The sequence below is a fragment of the Odocoileus virginianus genome, chromosome 27 (assembly GCF_023699985.2).
Source record: "Odocoileus virginianus isolate 20LAN1187 ecotype Illinois chromosome 27, Ovbor_1.2, whole genome shotgun sequence".
Lineage (NCBI taxonomy): Eukaryota > Metazoa > Chordata > Mammalia > Artiodactyla > Cervidae > Odocoileus > Odocoileus virginianus.
In genome coordinates, this window is record NC_069700.1 from 12,678,569 (window position 1) to 12,696,710 (window position 18,142).

At 38.4% G+C, this 18,142-nt stretch overlaps 1 protein-coding gene across 7 annotated transcripts in view; it reads left to right on the top strand.

Moving 5' to 3' along the window:
* The window catches only part of CDKAL1 (CDK5 regulatory subunit associated protein 1 like 1), a 603,129-nt gene that overhangs the window by 110,326 nt on the left and 474,661 nt on the right, over nucleotides 1-18,142 (top strand). For all 7 annotated transcript variants that reach the window (XM_070456204.1, XM_020875786.2, XM_020875789.2 and 4 more), the window contains one exon: nucleotides 13,483-13,567. In XM_070456204.1, the coding sequence (XP_070312305.1) occupies nucleotides 13,483-13,567 (85 nt within the window). The remainder of the gene's footprint in view (nucleotides 1-13,482; nucleotides 13,568-18,142) is intronic.

Below are 18,142 nucleotides of genomic sequence, written 5' to 3' on the forward strand. Positions count from 1 at the left end.
ACAAACTCACAGCATGAATTTGCGCTAAGAGAAGGAAAAAACCCCCAAGCTTTCTAGGCATGTCCTTCTTAAAAGTGACATAGAAGACAAGCTTATGGTTACCAAGGAGGAAAACCAGGGTGGGAGGGGTAAATTAGGAACTGGAAATTAATGTATACACACTACTATATGTGCAGTAGATAATCAACAAGGGCCTACTGTATAGCACAAGGAGCTATATTCAGTATCTCGTAATAACCAAAATGGAAAAGAATCTGAAAAAGAATAGGTTTATATTTATTTCAACCCTGAATATTCATTGGAAGGACTGATGCTGAAGGTGCAGTTCCAATAGTTTGGCCACCTGATGTGAAGAGCCAACTCATTGGAAAAGACCCTGATGCTGGGAAAGACTGAGGGCAAAAGGAGAAGGAGGTGATGGAGGATGAGATGGTTGGGTGGCATCACTAACTCAATAGACATGATTTTGAGCAAACTCCAGGAGATAGTGAAGGATAGGGAAGCCTGGCATGCTGCAGGTCATGGGGTCTCAAAAGAGTCAGACATGACTTAGAAAGTGAACAACAATATATATATTTGTATAACTGCGTCACTTTGCTATCCACCTGAAACTAACACAATGTTGTAAATCAGCTATACTCCAATTTAACAAGAGTACTTTTGAAAGGAAGATTTGTTTGTATTTTTAATTTGGATTTTTATTTTTAAACATACTGTTAGAATTTAGCCATTTTTAATGATTGTGAGTGACCAGACCAGCCTTTGGAGTGTTCTCCATCCTATTTCTGACTTGACTTATTGACTGACCATATTCATTATAATTTCAAAGGAGAAAAAAAAAAACTTGGTTTAAAAAAAAACACAAAAGCAACAGCAAAAGCAGTCTTATTCCCAAGATGCTGGTAACCTTTTCTGTGTATGTACTTAACTGTACCCTAAGTAGTTTTATGAGATGATTATAAAGGTCAAAGATAAAAGGTTTATTTTTTCCACGAAGTTGTTTGTTTATTTTTTTTTGCCTGTTTGAAGCATTGTTGTTCAAAAATAAACTGAAATTGTATTTTACTGAATCATTTTTTAAAAAAAGACAGTTTTTTTTTTAAACAACTCTATTTTCTGGTTTGCAGCAAATTTTTAATAATGACCTATTTTCTCCTTACCAAAATATAGTTGCAAATAGCTGCTGATAGTGTGTATCTTGTTCACCCAGTTTTCGCTGTCCACATATGTAGATTATCCATGATAATCTAGTGAAGGCGAAAACAGCTCTTGCTTCCCTGTGGTTCATTGCTAATTTCATAGTTACCTTAATGGCAGCCGTAGGGAGGGATGAGCCTGTGCTGTGGTCCAGGTGACTTAAACAAGAGTGTTGGCTGTGGAGATAAAGAGCAGACACATGCACATTGTTTTGGAGGTGAAATCCTTTGGAAGTTGTTGGATTGGCTGTGGGAGATGATGAGGTGAAAGAAGGATCAGTGATGATTCCCAGGTTTCTGGTTTCAGTATTTGAGTACATAAGCCATGAAATTGAAAGACGCTTGCTCTTTGGAAGAAAAGCTATGACAAACCTAGACAGCTTATTAAAAAGCAGAGACATGACTTTGCCGATAAAGGTCTGTATAGTCAAAGTTATGGTTTTTCCAGTAGTCATGTATGAATGTGAGAGTTGGACTGTAAAGAAAACTGAGCGCTGAAGAATTGATGCTTTCAAACTGTGGTGTTGGAGAAGACTCTTGAGAGTCCCTTGGACTGCAAGGAAATCAGACTAGTCAATCTTCAGAGGAAATCAAGCCTGAATATTCATTGAAAGGACTGATGCTGAAGCTGAAGCTCTGATGCTTTGGCCACCTGATAGGAAGAACTGACTCATTGGAAAAGACCCTGATTCTGGGAAAGACTGAAGGTAGGCGGAGAAGGGGGTTACAGGATGAGATGGTTGAATGGCATCACTGGCTCAACGGACATGAGTTTGAGCAAACTCTGAGAGATAGTGAAGGGCAGGGAAGCCTGGCCTGCTACAGTCCTTGGGATCGCAGAGAGTTGGACATGACTTAGCAGCTGAGCAGCAACATTTATAGAGATGGGGAATTCTGGAAGAGGGTGGGGTCAGTCTTTTGCCTCTTGGCTCTCAGATTCAGTTTCCTGACTTCTGTCCTCTGTATTGCAGGGAACTGCATTTCACAGTCTCCCTGCCTTTTGGCGTTTGTGGTCAGATTTGGCATGTTGTGGGCACTGATGTAAGCCTAGCAGATGGGAGTAGGGATGAGGTAGGGTTGTTCCTCCCTCTCTTTTCACTCTGGGTCCGGTCCCAGGAAATGGCGGTTTCATTCCTGTGGCTTCAGTTCCTATCAGAGGGCTCTTCCTTTGCTTGCAGTCCTAGTTTGCGATGGGCAGCTCCTGTTGCTCTTGTTGCTGCCAGTGGTCAGAGGCAGCTTCTGGGTTCTTCCAGTGGGTCCCTCTAGCCCTTGGGCTGGTAATGGTTTCCTGTTGTTACTCAGCTCCTGGTTACTTAACCTTCTCCATTTGGTGCCTTGGCTTCTTCATTTGCCCATGTAACCACACCTTCTGTATTAATTATTCTTTATCTTAATGCCTAGAGTGGTTTCTGTTTTCCTAACTAGACCCTTAAGAATACGAGGGTGAAAATTTAAGAGTTCAATTTTGGAAATGGTTGGTGTTGAATTTAATATTTTTTCGGTATGTTCCAGTGGAGATGTTGCCAGATGAGTTGGATGATGAGTTCAGATGGATGTCTGAACTGGGAATGTGAATGTGGGTACCACCTCTCAGTGCACTGGTAGTGTTTAATACTGTGAGAAATACAGTTGGAAGCATCCAGTGAATGGATGACAAGGGAACCAAAATCTAGGCTTTAAATCTACTTCGTGGAGGACAGATGGGGATGGATAAAGTAGAGTAGCCAAGGAGGTAAGCGGGAAACAGGAGAGTGATGCTCTGGACAACGGGAAGAAAGGAATTTCGACTGCATGGCGTGCTGTCTTGTTGCGTTTGGTTATCCATTTCCTTGATGAAAGAAGTTTGCAGGAAATTGAGAGTGGTTGAAGCTCTTCATCAAAATGAAGAGGTGGAAGAGTGACTGGGAGGTAACAGAGTATAGCTGATGCAGAGAGGAAGTTCTTTCCAGATATTTGACTGTGGAAGGGAGTATAAGAAATGGGAAGATGGTGGGATGATTAAGACAAGCTACATTTTGTAAAATTGCTTTTTTTTTTTTACTTTTAAAATGCTGAAGTTTTGAATAGGCTCAAAAATTTTAAAACATTATACAAGGAAAATATCTTCCCCTTGTCTCCCATCAATCCCATTCCACTTCCTCTTCCAGTCCCAGCCATTGCTATTCATTTCTTGTATACACATCCCCAAATTTCTGATGCAAATGCAAGCAAATATGAATATATATTCTTGATTTCTCCTGGTGGCATAGTATCTTTATTATTTAGTTTCTTATTTTCTTTGAACCATATGTTCTGGACATCTTTTTACTTTAGGACCTTGAGGGTATTCTTTTTTCCCTTTTTAAAAGCAACTTTATAGGAGTTTCAATTCTGAATATACTAATATGTCTTTAGCTGGTCACCTTTTGCTGTTACAAATAATGCTGCAATGAATGACTTTGCACCCGTGCAAATATGTTTGTCATAGGCTAAATTCATGGAACTTCTCTGTCCCAGGATATGCGTTTTCCATTTTTGGAGATAATGTCAAGTTGCCTCCATGGATGATGGTCTAGTTTGTAACCCCTACTATGCACGAGAGTTCCTGTCTCCTCATAGTTACACCAGCTCAGTGTTTTATCAAGCTTTGGGGCTTTTGACAATATAGGAAGTGAAGAAAAATGGTACAGGTGTAGTTTTGTTTTGTTTTTGGTGCAGTTTTAGTTTTCATTGATTAAGAAGGAGGTTGAATGTCTTTGTTCAAGAGCCTTATATGTTTCTTCTTTCATAAACTCTGTTCATATTCTATATCCCTTTTTTAATCCAATTAGATTTTGGTTGTCTCAATATTTGAATTTTACTTGCTAGGCCTGAGGGCCTAGAAGCTCAGTGGCAGGAACATAGCATATAAGGTGGGCTCTGGACAGAGGGATGGGAACCCGATCATGCAGTGCCCCGTAAAGTCCATTTGGTGTGTATATTGCTTCTTAGTTTAGAAGCCTGTTTAACAAATTTGAAATAGGGGTTCTTTGGACACAGTTACTTTTGAAGTAATTTTGTGTCAGGATTAGCAGAACAGTTTAACCTGGAAAGAGGATGGAGGAATATTAGCAGTGTTCTGTAAAAGGTCTGTCTAGCATTCTGATTTTGATTATGACCAGGTCTATTTAGGTATATAATTAATTTTCAGTGGTTATTGGTAGAGTTTTGCCGACTCTTATTTGTCATTTAGAAGAAGAAAAAAAAAATGTTCTTTTTCCCTTCATACAGTAAACAGGGTTCAAGCTGACCCTTGGCTTCTTCTTCGTATTTCTATGAAACGCTCAGCAGGAGTATTTTAAAAGAACAAACTCATTATGTATGTAATCTCCAAGCATAAGTGCTTCCCCGGGAGATGTTGTATTCTGCTTCACTCAGAAACATGCCAAACAGTCACCAGCGCTGTCCAGTGAGAGGGAGGGTCAGTTCTGGCTCCAAGCATTTCAGCCTGGGAGCTGGAGATACTTTCCGTCAGTCTGTCCCTCTCTCCCCCGTTCGTTTCTTCTCTTCATTTTTCCTACTCCTTTTTCTTTTTTGTCTTATCCCCAGCCTCCCAGCCCTCTAAGCCTAACTGGTTAAAGAGAGTGTACTTTGTCAGGATCACTTTGCTTTTATAAAATAGATCTTGAAAGCATGGATATTCCATGCTTTCATGCATTTATACATTCCCTATAAAGAACAATAAAATGTGGAAGGAAAATATGAATGCATTGACTGGAATTTTTATTTTTTGCCTTTCATTGGTTTGAAGATATTATTTTTCAATATGTTCCTTAAAAGTGCTTTAAAATTTTCTTATTAAAGCATGCTCCATTCTCTGAGTTTTTCGTAGGCATCCAGTGGTTTGTCTTACATAAAGAAATTCCCCAGCTGGATTAAACATAATGGATATTGAAACTGTTGGGCCATGATTTGTCTTCCAGAGTTTGGTGGTAAAGAAATTGCCCCCAGATGCTGCTGGGTCTGAAACAGTCAGGACCATTTGTCCCCCTTCTTTGTGTTCCTGATGGATTTTTATTGGTATCAGCTTGCTAGCTTCCTTACTTACCTCTATGAATTTAAGTCTTTTAAGGCTCCTTGTACTGTTTGAGGGTGTTGCTCTGTGCACTTCACAGTGGAGCGGTTCGCTAACCTAAGGTAAATGTCTCACTGTGAGTAGTGCTGTTGTGAACCATGCCCATCTCTTCTGTAATGCCACCTTTATGCAGAAGGCTGCAGGCAGACGGAAAGGTGGGCTGCTTTGAGAGTCAGTCTGTGCTTTCCAATGATGCTCCTGTATTCAGTAGTAAGCTTTTCTTCACTTGCCAGTTTCCCACTGCTTATGGAAGGCCAAGAACTGACGTGTTCATGGTCTTGGAAATTTTGGAAATAGCCTCACAGCTCCTTTTGAAGCCTGGTTATTTGCCTTTTTAGAAATAGTATCATGAGGCAGTCTCATGGTCATGGAATGCTGCTTTATTTTGTTTTTAGGTATTGGCTGTTATTTTTGATCAGGAGGCAAAGAACCACTAATGAGGCATTCTGATTTCCTTAAGTTTACAGTTTTGGAGTCAGTTTGTCTGGATTTCTAATCCTGCCCCCACTGTCTTACTCTGATTTTAGGCAAGTTACTTTTCCTTGCTATCCTTTAGAGTGCTCCTCTGTAAAACCGGAGTAAAAGTTGAACCCACCTCAATTTGGAGGATTAGATGGATAAAAAGAAAAGGAATATGACATGCTTGGCTCATTGCTGGGTGCATAATATATACTCAATAATGTTAGCTATTATCATTATTGCTAATCAGATTTTTATTACTTTGGATTTGGAAGTGATTTATCTTGTGTACATAAAGAAATAGTTTGGAAAGTAAATGTATTTCTATTAAAATAAATAATAGTTTGTTTCTCTATCCTCATACTCAAAGTGGGTGGTGTGTCAATGGCCATCATTTTCTTGGTTCAGTGAGTACAAAAGCTCTTAGCAGTGTGAAGAAAAGTCCCAGAAAATGTTTATCAGGTCACTGTTTTCATGATGGATCACAGCAGGAGCACAGTTTATGTTCTTACCTTAAAAATGAAAGAATGCTGTTGATTTTGAGCTCTACAAAAAAAGGAAATTAAAAATGATTTTTTTTTAAAAGACTGGACTAGTATTTTTAGTTGAAATGCTTTTAGAAATTCAAACAATGCAGATGGATATAAATTAAATATTAACGTGTCCCTTCTCAGGGTTAAACTCCATAAAATTATAAAAGTAATATCCATGCAAGTTTAAACAAAGAAGAGAGGGTGAGACTATAAAAGGTGCACATTAGACCGTATTGGAGGCCAGCTGAGCCTTCATCTTATTTCCAAGGGTAAACACCTCAAACACTTTTCATATTTATGCTTCAAGAAATTTTGTTTTTTACTTAGAATTTCCTCTTTTCTCCTTTTCCTTTTTTAAAACACAGGGGAAGTAGAAGACCTACTCTTTACCTTGCTTTCACTGATGATATAACAATTATTATAAATAAGTACTTATAGATATATCTTGCTTTTTTAACAGCTAAATGGCTTTGTAGCTGCAGTCCCATTGTTTATTTAATGTCTCCTTATAATAAATATATAAGCTTTCTGAGTTCTTTGTCAATCTTCCATGTGAACTTTAAAGTTTGTGTGTGTGTACATATATACACATACATGTATATGTGTGTGTTTGTATATAAACGTGTGTGGTGCAAGTATCCTACAAGCATGTGTAGGAGAGATTCTAGGGCAAGTTTAACTATCTGATAGCTATTCCTATGTTGTATTCCAAACAGCTTCATCAGTAGAGGCTCCATCGATAGAGTAGAGCTTGACAGCTTCCTCATTCTTTGGCTATCACTAGGTAGTTCCATACTTTTTAATATTTTTCAATTTGGCATGAGAACAAAGGATCTTATTTTGGTTTGCATGAAAAAAATTCAGTGCGAACAATGTACATTGGGATACAGTTCTAATAGAGCCAAAATCTAAATGTAAAACCCTGAGTATATTAAAATATGGGTGAATTCCTTAGTAATCTGGGAGTAGAGGAAGCTTTCTAATTATGACTCAGAATCTGGAAACAATAAGAGAAATATTTGATAGATTAGCCAATGCAAGCTGTTATATGTAGGAGAGATAAACAACAAAGTCCTACTGTGTAGCTCAGGGAACTATATTTAATATCCTGTGATAAACCATAATAAAAATATGAAAAACAATATATATATGTATAACTGAGTCATTTTGCTTTATAGTAGAAATTACCACTGTAAATCAACTATACTTCAATAAAATTAAGAGTTTGATAAATATGATATCCTGAAAATTAAAAAGCATGAGGAAACTATAAAAAGTAAAATAACAAGCCAGGAGAAAATATTGTAACTTCTATCACAGACAAAAGATTAACATCCTCTTTGTGTGTGTATTTGTATGTATGAGTAAATTAAAACGTGAAATTAAAATGACTCTTTAACCCAGTAGAAAAGTGATCAAAAGATCTGAACAGACAGAAAATGGGGGTGGGGGTGTGGAATGACTCTGCAAATGATCCTTAAACACGTGAAAAGATGCTCAACTCATTCTTCATAAGAGAGGTGTACATATTCAAATCCTACTGGCTTCCTATTTCTCATTGCATTGGCAAAAGTACAGAGGTTTGATTGCACACTCCATGGGCGATGCTGTGGATAAGTAGGTAATCTCATGCATTGCTTATGGGAGTGCAAAGCTGTGTACCCCTTACAGATGGGAATTTATCCTTTGACTGAACAGCCTCACTTGGACTTGATTCCAAAGGTAATATGGGAAAAATACAAAATGATACATGCACAGTGCTGTTCATTGCAACACCATTTGTAATAATAAAGGTCTGTGAATCATCAAATCTTGGGCTCTAGATCCCATCTGGCCAGCCTCAAGCAGGTAGCTTTTCACACCAGTCCTGATATCCCAGCTCTGGTATTGGCAATATTTGGCTTATGTCCAGATGATGTTCAGCTGCAGATCAGGGGTTGACAAGCGCCAGAGAACAGGTTGAGGGTGGGTGGAATTCAGTCCCTCGGCTTCTCGAAGCCTGTGCCTCCCGTCTTGGTGCCTTCCCCCTGCTTTCCCTTCATTGGTCCATTCTTGCTCTAATTCTGCTGCTCTCAGGACTGGAGAAGCTGCCATGGATTAAGGCAAGACCATGAGGTGTTAACCTTCTTTTAGCAGGTACTTAGTCCAATAAGACTTACCTTCTAGCAGTAGGATGTTTGAACATGTGTTTTGTTTTGGGTGATGAGGTTCTAGACACTGCAGGTGTTCTGTTATTTCTTGATTGTTCTAGATGGTGCTGCTCTAAGGTAGATGTACCAAATACTAGCTTATTTCTTCCATTTCAAATGCATGTCACTCTCACCCTGCCTCCTATAGTAATGTTTGAAGTTGGGATGTATCTTAAAAAAGAACTGAATATAGTGTTCAGTGTAATAGCTCTTGAAGAGCTATTACAAAGTTGACTTGTGTTTCTTATGGTTGATGGCATTTTAAAACCCAGAAAATGGGTTCATAAGGGGACAGAACATGTGGAATCAACATTTCTTAATGGCAAGCAGCCATATATAATTTTTCTCCTCACTCCCCTTTTGTAATGAATTGTTCTGTGTTATTTAAAAACCTTAGAAAAAGGCCTTTGCTGACTGTGTGTGGGTTGGCACAGAGCAAGCAAATACTCAAAATTGAGAAAGGAAAATGATAAAGGGTGGAGGATCATCTTAATTTTTTAGTAACTATACAGATATCTTTCTTTGAACTCTTAGCATTTGGTACAGTGGATTACTCCTTTTAAAAATACTCTCTTCTTGGATTTCTGTGATGCCATGGTCCTGGTTTTTATCCTCTTATCTTACTGGCTCTTTCTTCTCGATGGCCTTTTCTCACCTCCGCTTCTCCACCATTCCTTAAAAGCACCAGTGTTCTGTCTTCTACTTTTCTCTCTCCTTCCCCCCTATGTTCTCTCCTTAGGTGGGTGCATCCATTCCTATGAATTGAGTTATTTTTTGGGGTTTTTGAGTCTCCCATTTGTGTCTCCAGCCTGGAAGACTCCTGAGATCAAATGACTTAACAGTATTTCTAGTTAAATGTTTAATCAGGATCTCGAATGTAACATGGCCACAACAAAACTTTGGATTCTCTGTTCCCCAAATCATGTCTTTGTAAACCTTCCTCATCTCAGTAAATGGCACCACAGGCAATTGATACTCAGGCCAGAATCTTTGCCATGTGCTTAGGGATCCTATTTGATTGCTTCTTGCATGACACATACCTACGCTATCAGTTCTTTTTTTTATTCTACTTCTGAAACATGCCTCTCTTCACTTCTCTGATTCCTGTCATTGCTCTGACCCCAGTCCAGGTTTCCATCACCTTTCCGTTACTCTTAGACCATTACATTACATCAGCTTCCAACTGGTTTTCTTGCCTTTACTTTTTTCTCCCACTTGTTTTTGCTTTTACCCTATCTACAGACTTCTTCAGAGTGATTGCAGAATGGCATTACTGAGGTAGAAATTAGTTTATATGTTTGAAATCCGATGGTGACTTCCCCTTACTCTCAGAATAAATGTAAAGCTCTTACATATTAAAAAGCAGAGGTATTACTTTGCTAACAAAGGTCCATCTAGTCAAAGCTATGTTTTTTCCAGTAGTCATATATGGATGTAAGAGTTGGCTTATAGAGAAAGTTGAGTGTTGAAGAATTTATGGTCTTGAACTGTGGTGTTGGAGAAGATTCTTGTGAGTCCCTTGGACTGCAAGGAGATCAAACCAGTCCATCCTAAAGGAGATCAGTCCTGAATATTCATTGGCAGGACTGATGCTGAAGCTGAAACTCCAGTACTTTGGTCACCTCATGCAAAGAGTTGACTCATTGGAAAAGACCCTGATGCTGGGCAAGATTGAGGGCAGGAGGAGAAGCGGATGACAGAGGATGAGATGGTTGGATGGCATCGCCGACTCAATAGACCTGAGTTTGAGCAAGCTCTGGGAGTTGGTGATGGACAGGGAAGCCTGGTGTGCTGCAGTCTATGTGGTCACAAAGAGTCGTTGGACATGACAGAGTGACTAAACTGAACTGAAAGCTCTTAAGTTGCCAACATCATCTGATTCCTGCCTGCTTCTCTGACCTTTCTCTCCCTGTGTCCAGTCATGCTGATCATCTCTGTAACTGGAACTTGACAAGCTTGGGCCTTTTTCATGGCCTTTGCACTTGTGGTATTTTCCTCTCAGAGTGCTCTTTCTTCTGATCTTTGCTTGGCGGATTCCTTCCCATTGTGTCAATCTCAACTCAGATTTAAACTTCTAAGGGAGACTTGCTTTGACCAGCAACCCCACAGTTATTCTGTGTTCATTACCCTCTTTAATCATTTTAGTATTGACCAGTGCCTGAAATTACCTTGCTTGTTTCTTTTGTTTTGATCAGATTTCCTCTTTAAGACTGTAAACTCCTTGAGGTTGGAATCTCTTTTCACAGCCACATCCCCAGCACTTAGGACAGAGCCTGACACATAGTACAACCTCATTGTGTTTTGATTGTTGGTTGATTTATACTTCTGAGTAGAACAATCTTTTTCACTTCTAAGCAGAATGATCTTTTTGACAATATTAAATAAGATATATTAGCTCAAAACTCAGTTCACAAATAACTGGATAAGAAACTCATGTGTTCATTGGAGAAAGGACGTTGTCTTTTTGGAGGTGGTTACCAAAAAGTTTGTCTTCCTTGGTGGCTCAGATGGTAAAGAATCTGCCTGCAATGCAGGAGATCCAGGTTCAATCCCTGATTTGGGAAGAACCCCTGGAGAAGGGCATGGTAACCCACTGCAGTATTCTTGCCTGGAGAATTCCATGGACAGAGGAGCCTGGTGGGCTACAGTCCATGGAGTCACAAAGAGTCGGACACAACTGAGCAACTAACACACAGACACCAAAAAGTTAGATAACATTGTGGGCTTATTGGTATAGTCACAGGATTCCTGTTGATGACGAGTACTGGATCACCAAGCATAGTATTCACTTTATTTTGAAAGGCAGTACATTTCAACATTGGCAGAATTCCTGGCAAAGTAGAATAATGGGCCTTATTTATTAATGGAGTTCTCCTTGAGAAGTCTTTTGTTGAAGTATGGGGAAAGTGGTCTGATGACTTGAAGGTAAGAAAAGAATGTGCCAGGATATAGAGTTGGCATCTGCCACATATGGTTCTGTCTTTTGACTTTTGTTTGTTTGAAGTAAGTCCATAGTCTCTAGATTCTTCATCATTAGCTAACAGACACCCGTGACTTTTTCTTATGTGCATAATACATAGCTCATAGTACTGCTTTGTCTTTCAGGATTCAACATTCATTCAGTAAATAGGTATTCAGTGAGTATCTACTAATGAGGCATTGTGATAAGTGCTGGGGATCTGGCTGTGAATAAGGTAAAATCCCAGTCCTAAGTATTTGTTAAATAAGTTGGTGAGCTTCTTGAAGCTTGTTTCAGAGGACTGGTGTGGCCTTCAGAGCTTTAGGAAGCTGGTAGGAGGCATCTAATGCCCCGAACGTTGTCCCTCTGGGATCTTTTTTCTTGTTCCTGCTTGTGCCTTGTTTTGTTTTCCGTGGTTATTTGAATGTCTGTTCTGTGCCCATCACTGTGTTAGGCCCTGGACATTCAGATAACAGCAGAAAAAAATGTCGTCTTCAATATCTCTTTAATAGTAATATAGACAGACTGGGAAAATGTATTATTGTAATGCAGAATTATAAAGTACAAGGATAGTCTCCACACGGTCTACTATGGGAGTGCAGAGAGGAGGCATCGAACCAACATCAAGGGGAAACTGAAGGGTGAATAGGAGTTAGCCAAGTGGGTAGGCAGATGAAAGGGGCATGAGCTTTTTTGTGAAGAAAATCAAGTGTGCTCCTCAGATGGACTGGTGCAAACTTGAGGAATTTGGTTTGCTGTGGCTGGAAGGATAATGAATATAGGGAGAAATGAATATTGAAGTCAAGGAGGTGGAGATTTTTGAATACCAACTGGAATTCACTGGAAGATTGAAAAGGCATCTGATCAGATTGCTACAAGAAGATTGTCTTTTAGATCGTATCTCTGGGAGGAGATACGAATTAATTTGGGAGGAACTAGAAAAGGTGGGTGAATACTCGTAATCTCTGAGATCGATGTTTTATGGACAGCCCCTCTGGCTTCTGGGAGGGAAGATAGACTCTGGGGTGTGAATGAGGTGTGTGAATGGAAGGAGTAAGACAGGCTAGAGGGAGTCTTAGCATTCAGCTGATGTATAGTAATGAGGGGCTTTTCTTTTCAGATAGTTGTGTATCTTGCCCCTTTGTAAAAAGAAATTTACCATTTTTATAAAAGATGCTGGGGAAGGTTTTGCTAAGTTTTATTGGAAGCTTGGACATGCTCACCCTCCCTTTCATGTTGCGTTCTCACTGGAAGTTCCGTTCCCAGGTAGAGAATGCACACACAGACATCAGTGTCCTTGGTTCTTCATTTCTTTTGACCTTTGCTTCTGTTCTTAATGAAATACCAGTGAAGGTGCTGCAGTTTTCAATTTTGGTTTTCCTTTCATCGTGGTAATCCTATTTTACTGTTTAAGTCCTTTTAGGCAGTAAGGTTGTTGGAATAGCATCAAGCACTTCAGGCATTTATAAATTCATTTCAGTTAACTTGAGTTTAGGTGATTTGTTGCATTGCTAGTGAGTTTATTATTGTATATAACTATCTAATCGAATTAGTGAGAGGAATAAAAGGCTCACTTTGATGTAAATCATTAACTTTTTCAAAGAGGACAAACCATATTTTTAGTAACATCTCAAGCTGAAGAATATTCAGTGTATAATACATGTGCTTGAATAATGTTAACACACAGTCCCCAGAGAGGCAATTAATTTTATATTCAGAGGTAAGATTAGGCCAGTTTTACTTTATCTTTTGGATGTTATTAAATACTTGCAGGTATTGACAATGTAGGAAGAAAATGCTTATCCTCTTTATATTTTAAATGAGAAGATAAGAGCACAGTTTATATATTTTTAATATTTATCTCTCACCAGTGTTTCCATATTGAAGCAGCTACATATTGTATTGTAATGGCCCATTGACTTGACTCATCTACTAGCTCTTCCCCCCAACCTCCCAACACCCGCAGTCCCAGTGCCATCTGAGTGAGCACTTGGATGTTTTTGGCTGATTAAATGTGATACTTACTTTCCTGTTTCATATTTGTTTTTAATAGAAAATGCATCAGATGCAGACTTATGGCTCCTGAATAGTTGTACTGTAAAAAACCCGGCTGAAGACCACTTTAGAAATTCAATTAAGTAAGTGAAAGCTGATTTTTTTTTTCCCCTCATCTTTTCTAAGTGTTGTAAGAATTTTGGGAAAATAGCTTTTAAAAGATTCCTAACATTACAAATACTCAGGATGTTATCAATAAAAATATGAGTTGGACTTTTGTAATTATACTGTTTGACTTTATCTGATAAAGAGCGAAACTTGAATGTAGACTTTCCTAATAGATGTTTGAGTATTTATAAAGGTGGCTAATAAGTGTTTTGAGTATCTGTTAAGTATTAATAACAGTTTTCTCAGGGAATCCAGTCCCTACTTTTTGAAACTACCCAAAGCAGTCCTTACCTCTTCTCTCTTGCCTGCCTGTTAGTTAGTGCTGTTCTAGGTGCTAATAATGCCTGGCCATCAAGGAAATTGCAGTTTTCTGGGGGAGTAGCCATGTAATCCATGGTTATTGAATTGTTCTTCAACTTACAGTGAAAGAAGTATTCTTTTTTCACGTCTCTGAATCTTATTCCACCCACCTTCTTAGACCCTTTGTTCTCTAAATTTATATTCTCATTCACCTCTATTTTCAACCTCTCCAACCCCATTGCTGCCTTTTCATTGACCTATAAACACACTCATGTCTATTCAGCTCCATGCACCCCTTTTAGCTATGATCCTATTTTTCTTCTTGCCTTTCCTGAGAAACTTGTTAAGATTCTTCATTTCCTGGCTTCACTCTCAAATTCAATCCCCACCACATTGGTTTTATTGTGAAATATGTCATACATAAATGAGTTTATGAAACATGTACAGTTTAAATAAGGGTAACAAATGTACCACTTATGCATCCACCACCAAGCATAAGAAATAAGGCATTACCAAGACCTTAGGTAAATGCCCTGTGTCCCTCTTTTAGTCATATCCTCAAGATGTAATCTTTATCCTGACTTGTGTGAGTCATTCCCTTCCTTTTATTTATCGTCTGCTAAATACATCTGTAAACAATGTGTTTAATTAGTTTTGCCCTGTTGTAAACTTTATTTATTGGACTTACACTGTTGTGTTCTGAGAATTGCTTCTTTTCTCTTCCATTTTGCTCTTAGATTTATCCACGTTGATGGATGTAAAATAACTCGGGCCATTTGTAGTATCTTACTGAATGAATATGTCATAATGTATTCATTTTATTATAGAAAGAGTTTTTAGTTTTCCCCATGTTTTGCTTTTATGAGCATTGGTGCTCTGAATATTCGAACATTTTCCAGTGCAGCCATGCTAAAATTATTTTAGGATATATACCTGGGAGTTGAATTATTGGGTCACAGGTGCGTGCATATTCAAACTTTTAGGTGATGCTGAACTTTTTCCCTGATGAATGTACCGAACCTCATTCCCACCAGTCATGGATGTGTGTGGTGGTTCTCCATTCTAGCCAATACTTGATATGGTCAGGGTTGTAAATTTCTGCCAATCTGGTGGTAGAGATGGTATCTCAATGTGGTCTTAATTTGCATTTCTATGATTACTAGTGATATTGAGCATCTTTTTGTATGTTTGCCATTTGAATTTTGTATTTTTTTTGTGAAATGCTTTTAAAGTATTTTTTCTGATACTTGTCTTTTTATTTGTGGAAATACATTCAATGCATTCTGTGTACTCACCCTTACACATTACATTTGTTGCAGCTATCAGCTGTGTCTTATCTTTCACTTTCTTTAATGGTATCTCAGGCTGAAGAGAAATTCTGGCTTAAAATTTTCAATCTTTGCTTTTGGGTCTGTGCTTGTATTCTTTAAGATGTTTTTCCTTACTCTAAAGATATTCTGTGTATTTTCTTCTAAAAATTTTGTGGTTTTTAATTCTTACATTCATATTTATAATTCATCTGGAATTTATTTTTTTCTCTTGTGTTACCAGGACGGGGGTTCCATTTTATTTATCTTTTGCATAAACACCAACTTTTCCAGTAACATCTATTATTTTTTAAAAAGCCTGCCCTTTCTCCTTTTATTTATTGATTACCCGCTTTGTTATAGGCTCATTGTCTGTAGATATTTGGGCCTGTCCCTTGGCACAGTGTTCGGTTTCATGGAGCTATTTCTTTGTTTTGGTGCTTATTCTACATAGTCATAATTAGTATAGATTTATAATAGGCCTAAATGTTTGATAGCACTAGTGCCTTTTTGTCCTTCAATTTGAAGGAAGACATGTTTTAGTTTTGAAAATGCAAAGCTACAGCTAAATATTATAATAAAGTAATGGATAATATTTGATCTTTATCAGGTGTCTTCTGTATGGCAGGCACTGTTGAAGGTGCTTTACATCAATTGGATATTATTTGATTGTTGCAGTCTTCCAGTGAATTGTAGTTTTCACTTTTACTTCTGTTTTACAGAGGAAGCAGCATCTGTTTTGCAGTTGCTAAAGTTCTCTAAAACCCTTAAGTTCATAAATGGTGGAGGTGGGATGTTAAAGTAGGCAGTCTCACTACAGCCTGTGCCTTGTTAAATTTAATACTATGCTTTCCAGGTAAAGACATCAGGTACCCAGTTGTAGATTTGGGGCAGATTATCAGACAACACTTGAGATACAGCCTTTTTATTTCCATAGAAGTGACCTTTGAATGTGATGGTGTTCTCAACTCAGTAACTATGGAAGGAGCAGAGAAGACTTGCTACCTGAATGATGGTGGGAGGCTTAGGAGGGTGGTGGTGATGTGGGAAGGAACTGGGGAGTTAGGGCTGTGGCTAGGACCAGAAGAAGGGAGAGTTAAAACAAGAGCAGAGCATGAAATTTGCCAGGTGCTGCTTATTTTCAAAGAATGCTTTTTATTTTGTGAGAAGTCTGTCATGTTCCACATAATCTACTTTTTCCCCACGGGAAAGGCGTAAGATACAAAGATATTTTAGTGCTACTGATAGCCTCTAAACTCAAAACCCAGAGAACTTATTTTCTGTGATTATCAATGTTATAATGTAATTAATGGATACACTTCTAGACTCTTTCTACAAGTTTACTTAAAAACTCAATATAACTTGTGTCAGTGGGTCTTCTTATATAAACTGTTGTGAAAGTGGTTCAAGATAATGATACGGTGTTTGATTAAGTGAGGTAATCACTTAAGATGTGTTTGTCATTTTAATACTGCAAAGCTAGTGGTAGCGAGCGCAGGTTCCTTTCATGCGCTGTTCTGCTTGATTGAGAGAAAATTTAAAAGCAGTATTATAGGTGATTAAGTATTTTTTTAATGGCTTTTGATAATCACAACTAGCTCTTGTTAACGTAACACCTAAGCTCACGTTGGATTTGTTTCCAGAATAAATATAATCCTGTAGAAGGCACATTAACAATTAACATTGAGAAAACATCCATTTCAAGTGACATTTATATATGTAAAGACTTTTAGTGAAAGATTACCTACTCTCGTCAAGCATTTCACTTTATTTAAATGTTTTCCCCTCTTTCATCACTGTCTCCTAACAAAGCAAAACAAAGATGAATAGTTCATAAACTTTATTATACCTTCAGTCATGCGACATGTTTGTCTTCTCTCTACCTCTGGCTCCATCCTTTCCCTTCAGCTTGCTCACTAGATGGATTTTTTTCTTCTTATGATACTGAGGCAACATTTAAATGCAAGGAGAGCATATCGGGGCTTTGCTGGTGGCTCAGACAGTAAAAAACCCACCTGCAGTGTGGGAGACCTGAGTTTTATCCCTGGGGGAGGGAATGGCTACCCACTCCAGTACTCTTGCCTGGAGATGCCCACGGAAAGAGGAGCCTGGTGGGCTACAGTCCATGGGGCTGGTCACTACTGAGCGACTCAGCACAGCACAGTACCTGGTAGGGTGTCGCGTTTCTCCTTGTGCAGCTGCACCTAATCCCTTACGCTCGAAATCACCCTTTATTGAATGGGCTGGGGGCTGTATTTCTCTAGTCTGAAAGCCCTACAAATGATGATTGCTTCACTTTGCCATTTATGTCTGGGTGTTTGTCATCATTTCTGATCATCTGCTTTTGTTTCTCTCCTGATGTAATCTTGATATTTAAGAGTAGTTTGTCTGCTATCAAATCATTTTATCTCTTGAGCTATCTCTTGACCCTCTTGTTTTAACAGGAGAAAAGAAAGAAAACTCTGAGAGATTTACTATCTTTTATGTGATTAATGCAGTCTTGATTAAGATCTCAGAACTGTAAATCTGTGACAAGGCAGCCATGGCCTTTTCCTTTTCTCTTTGTGGTGGTGGTCAAAAGTATTAGGTTTGCAGCATCACAGTATAAAAAATATTGGGACTATTATCTAACCTTTGTTGCAGAGCACATTGGCTTAAAATTATTAGGAAGTTTTCATTTTATACACTGGTGCTGATAATAAATCATTGTATCCCTAAGTAATTTCTTAACCTAGTCAAAATAACATAGTTGGGATGAAAATGCGTGTCTGTTCATCTGTAGGCTCTGCCGCTCAGGACTTTCTACTAGTTGATCTAATCACTAAGGTTTTGCAGTGTTTATATTATTGATACTCAGATTGATAAAAGAGTAGCAGTTTTAAGTAGTAAAAAAGGAGTTAAGAATGATTTTTTTGTCTGCTTTTGAACTCTGAAATCTTAAAT